This window comes from Vigna unguiculata, chromosome 4 (assembly GCF_037176805.1).
Source record: "Vigna unguiculata cultivar grain cowpea cultivar isolate G323 ecotype 2 chromosome 4, ASM3717680v1, whole genome shotgun sequence".
In the NCBI taxonomy this organism is placed as follows: Eukaryota; Viridiplantae; Streptophyta; class Magnoliopsida; order Fabales; family Fabaceae; genus Vigna; species Vigna unguiculata.
In genome coordinates this window covers 9,699,564-9,704,429 of record NC_140795.1, presented here as the reverse complement: position 1 = coordinate 9,704,429, position 4,866 = coordinate 9,699,564, and the positions used below count along the sequence as shown (strand labels likewise).

At 29.1% G+C, this 4,866-nt stretch overlaps 1 protein-coding gene across 1 annotated transcript; it reads left to right on the top strand.

The window, feature by feature from the left end:
• The first annotated feature begins 3,206 nt into the window (after positions 1 to 3,206).
• On the top strand, positions 3,207 to 4,500 carry LOC114181607 (2-oxoglutarate-dependent dioxygenase DAO-like). Its single transcript, XM_028068108.2, has 3 exons — positions 3,207 to 3,621; positions 3,700 to 4,015; positions 4,096 to 4,500. The coding sequence occupies exons 1-3, from the start codon at positions 3,284 to 3,286 to the stop codon at positions 4,339 to 4,341; spliced, it is 900 nt and encodes a 299-aa protein (XP_027923909.2). The 5' UTR covers positions 3,207 to 3,283; the 3' UTR covers positions 4,342 to 4,500.
• The last annotated feature ends 366 nt before the right edge of the window (positions 4,501 to 4,866 follow it).

Below are 4,866 nucleotides of genomic sequence, written 5' to 3'. Positions count from 1 at the left end.
TGTCGAAAAATCTGATTCGGAAATATCTATCACCACAGAACAAAGTACATATATAGTGCAAATCTTCCGGTTCATAGAAATCTTCAAAATGATATGGAATTCGAAAAATCCCCTTCTTGATCAAGTCGCCCCTCAAAATCTAAGTTCATAACATTTCCCATCGGATCTGTGAAATAGTTGGTTCCAATAACCAATTTCTTTCCCCATTCAACCATAAAACTTTCTTCAAAATCTCCAAAGCCCTGTAACGCCCGTACGTGCAAGAACATAACCATATCGCACATGCATGTCAGAAAAATTAACCAAACTATGCATCAATGACATTATCACAACAATTAGAAAGACAACGAAAGTATTCATCAAAACAATGGAAGGTAACGAAAAAAATATATAACCAATGATGATAACGCAGATGAACAACAAAATTTAAAAATTACTCACGTCACCCGGAGTTAGCAAACAGATGGAGTTCTGGAACAAGTTCTTGAAGCTGTATCTGCAAGAAGACGACATCTTCCACGACAAAACCAACCCACCAAAGAACAAAAAAATGTAACACTAAAGGTCAAACTGAAAACGAAAGTTATTGTTTTTACAATTATATCAAAATATCTAAAAATATCAAATTGTATATAAAAATATATGACCATATATTAATTATCGATTAAAATATATATTAAAATATATTTGACGAAGTATTAATTAATGACTAAAATATATATTAAAATATTTGCAAAAAAGAACACCACACACGAGTCTGATGCCGGTTAGTCTCAAAAATATTTAGAACCAAACGAGACACACATGAAAACTATGCAACGTGTTCAGAGAATTCAAATAAAATAGAAGAAAAGAATATGCCACATTGAAAAAAGAAAAGTTGAAATAAATTAATGTTTTATTTTAATATCTATAAGTGAACGAATCTTCGACAATTTTAAGGATGACAAAATCTTTAGATAAATATATAAAAGTTTTCGAGTTGTCAAATATATATAAAATATATTAAAACTTTAAAGAAATGTTTTATATTATATATCAATTTTTATATATAAAAAAAATATTGGGGGCGAAGCACCACAATCATCGGCCACTGTGTTGTATAATTTACTGCAACATGTTCTGTTTTAATTAAGTTTTACATGCGATGCCATTATACTTCACGTGCTTCATCTTAACAAAGTTATTAATTATCCATTATCACTTTTAAAATAATAATAGAATATGGTTTAATCTTTTTTTCTTTACTTCAAAATTAACGCAATAACTAGTAAATCAACAAAAATTTGGTGTTATATCCTTTAGTCGAAATCGGAAGTCTCGATTAAAAATAAATTAACTTTATAATATATAAATAAAGTGTAAATCTTATCTCGTAAATCAATTTGTAAAATTGAATTAAAGTTAAATCTCAATTTCAATATGATATTAAAATTTAATTAAAATTTATCTTAACAAACTTTTTCGAATATTGTGTTCCACTGAGTTTTTGATTTCAAATTCAACATACTTGTGGAACTGAAACGGCTCCCAATCATTGTCATCCTGGTCATCCTAATCAACCACGCCCTCATATTCTGAAACGTCAAGTCCTCTTCTGCAGCCTGCACCTCTTGGCAGGAACATCAGGGTCAGCCAGTGGCGAAGAATCCATGTACCAGGCGGGGGCCACGGCCCCCAACTTTTTCAACTTTTTCTTAACCTTTTTAAATTTTTTAAAATTATATAATTTAAAATTTGTTAAACTATTTATGTTTTTAAATTTTTTAAATGTATATTTTTAAATTAGATAATAATATATTGAAAAGTTAATAAAAATTAAATTAAGTATTTTTTATTTCTAGATATAACATTTAATGCTAATAAATAATAATATATAAAATCAAATATAATAAAAAAACAAAATTATTAAGATAATTTTTACTTTTTATTTTTATTATTTTTTTATTTTTTCACATGTTGTATTTATTCCTTATTCTTATCTGATTTTTTTTTTACCTTATCACAAAAGAAAAAAAATATAATCTTATTTATCTCACTTGTTAGTGAATTGATTATCATAATTTTTGTTAGTAATTATGTCTCTTAATTATTGATTATATTATATAAATTATTTTTTAGTCTTAAAATTGTTTTTTAGATAGGTATATTGATGAAAAATAAAAGAATAAATTCATTCTTTAGAATTAATAAAAGATGAGTGAAGATCAAAACAGGACAATATGATTGTTCATCGCATAACAATGAAATACGACTTTTGAATTGATATGTGCATATTAGAAAAATGGAAAATGAATATTTTACAGATAATATAATTATTTATATTAAAAAAAATAGTTGAAAAATATAGTTATGATTGAATTATTTGATAAGTTAAAAAATATGAAAAACGATAGACGATCCATTAGATAATATAATTTATTTTATAATTATAGTTATATTAAAGTATAATTCATTTTAAACGAGCGACAATAATATTAAATATGTACATTTTAAATATATAATTTTGGATCCTTCTAAAATTTTGTTCAAAATCACTGGCTAAGCAACTGCATTATTGGCATCAGAAAGCGAGTTTTCGTTTGCAGCAGAAGCCGGAGAAACCTGTTTGTGAAGACCGTTCTCAGCTTCCCCATTTGTTAAACGATTCGTTTCAAGAACTCCACCACCATTGGAATTTATAATCTAAAGTTAACTCCATTCACTGATTAATTAATTCTACGAGTTGTCCACGATTAATAGTAATTTATATAGAATGCTAATATTGAGACGAATTATCTTGTTCTTTTGGCAACTAATTCAAAAAGGTATATTTATCTTACAAAATATAATACACATTTTATTTAACTCTCCACGTTGCCCTCATCATGATGCACTATCCAAGAAAGCATAGAACATATAGGTCTATACTTTACTTTATTGAGATTAAATATATATTTCTAGTCTTTAAATCAAAATTAAAAAAGTGTTTTCGACACGTTTTCATTATGTCGGTATTTTAAACGCTAACGGCATTTAATTAAAAAAATTATATTCATTATTTTTAAAATTGAGATTCAAAATGTATCTCCAAAAGACTAAAAACATTTTTCTTCATTCATTAACAACATTATTTTATAAAACCTTAACAAATCATCATTCAGTAACAAAATACTTTACCGAGGCAAGACTCATTCATCACTATATATTAGTGTGAGTTAACTAATTCCTTCGCTCAGAAAAAGTGTGAGAATCACATACAAGGCAAAGGATCAAGAAGAAGAAGAAGGTGAAAGAGAAAGAGATGGAGGCTAGTGTTCCAGTGGTGGATTTTCAGAAACTTTCAGAGGGAGAGGAGTGGAAGAAGCTAAAAGAAGCATGTGAGAAATGTGGTATTTTCAGGGTGATCAACCACCCTATTTCAGAAACTCTGATGAAAGAGATGAAATCAGCGGTGAAATTCTGGCATGATCTTCCTTTAGAGATAAAAATGCGCAACAAATCCATAATTCCTGACAGTGGTTATATTCCACCCTTTCCTTCAAGTCCTCTATATGAGGCCATGGGGATATATGACTTCCATAAATCACCACAGGCACTTGATGATTTCTTCTCCCAGTTGGATTTACCACCCTATTACAGGTTCCTTTCTTCTTCCTCTTTCTCTATTTCACCCCATTTATCAAATTTTTAACTGAGGTAGATCTGTTTGCATTACAGGAAAATAGTGAAGACATATGGCCAAGCAATTCATGACTTGGCATCAACTATAGCACAAAAGATGGCCAAGTGTTTGGGTATAGTGGATGTTGATTTCAAGGACTGGCCATTCCTTTTAAGAACTATTAAATACAATTTCAGCCCTGAAAATATAGGTGAAATGGGAATACTGTTGCACTCAGATACAGGATTTATCACTCTACTTCAAGATGATGAAACTGTTACTGGTCTTGAGCTGTTGGATGATTCTGGCATATTAAAAGTAGTGACTCCCAAATCAGGCTCCTTCCTCTGCATTGTCGGAGATGTTGGACATGTGAGCATAGATTAACAAGTTTATTTTGTTTCTTGTGAATTACATTATTCTTGAAAATAAATATACATTTTTTCTCTCAGGTTTGGAGCAATGAAAAATTTTGGAATGCTAGGCATCGTGTAATCTGCAAGGAAACATGTACTCGTTATTCGTTTGGTGTTTTTATGTTAGCAGCAAGGGATGGTATTGTTGAGGCCCATCCAAAGTTGGCGGAACTTGACAATGGTCCACGTTATCAACCATTTAAGTATGAAGATTTAAGGGAGTTCAGAATCGTTACAGGAAAGAGAAATGCTGAAGTTCTTGATCAATATCGCATTGCTTAATTAGTGGTTTGTGGGAATGCAAACACACCAACAACACTATATACGATGTTGTTTCGATGAGTTTTGCAATTGTTAGGATGGATATTCGCAAAAGTTTGCACAAGTCTTAAAATGTTGTCATTCTTAGTAGATTCTGTCATTGTGGTTGTGTTACTTTCACTTGAGTTGCGTTACTATTGAACTTGTTAAAACTGAGAAAAGAATATATATATATATATATATATATATATATATATATATATATATATAGTCATACCATGAAATAGAGTTCTGAACGTAAATGGAAAAAATTGACACCAATTTGTGTTTAGTATTGTTTTTGTCGGTGGGAATTTTCTCACTGCACCTAATATTTTTTTCACCTCCAAATATTTGTGTTCTTCTATTTATATCCTTTAAAATTTAAATTAAAAAAAAAAGTCAATTAAATAATCATAATAATTAAACAATTAGTTGCCTATCTGAACAAAGTTATTAATTGATAGTATTTGGTATATATTTACCCGTTAGAAGTTAACTTCCAAA

What these genes read in the sequence shown, in the direction of transcription:
- LOC114181607 (XM_028068108.2), top strand. Translation starts at nt 3,284, where the DNA reads ATGGAGGCTAGTGTTCCAGTGGTGGATTTTCAGAAACTTTCAGAGGGA. An exon ending in GATTTACCACCCTATTACAG is followed by an intron (nt 3,622 to 3,699) that starts GTTCCTTTCTTC and finishes TTTGCATTACAG; the next exon opens with GAAAATAGTGAAGACATATG. An exon ending in TTGTCGGAGATGTTGGACAT is followed by an intron (nt 4,016 to 4,095) that starts GTGAGCATAGAT and finishes TTTTTCTCTCAG; the next exon opens with GTTTGGAGCAATGAAAAATT.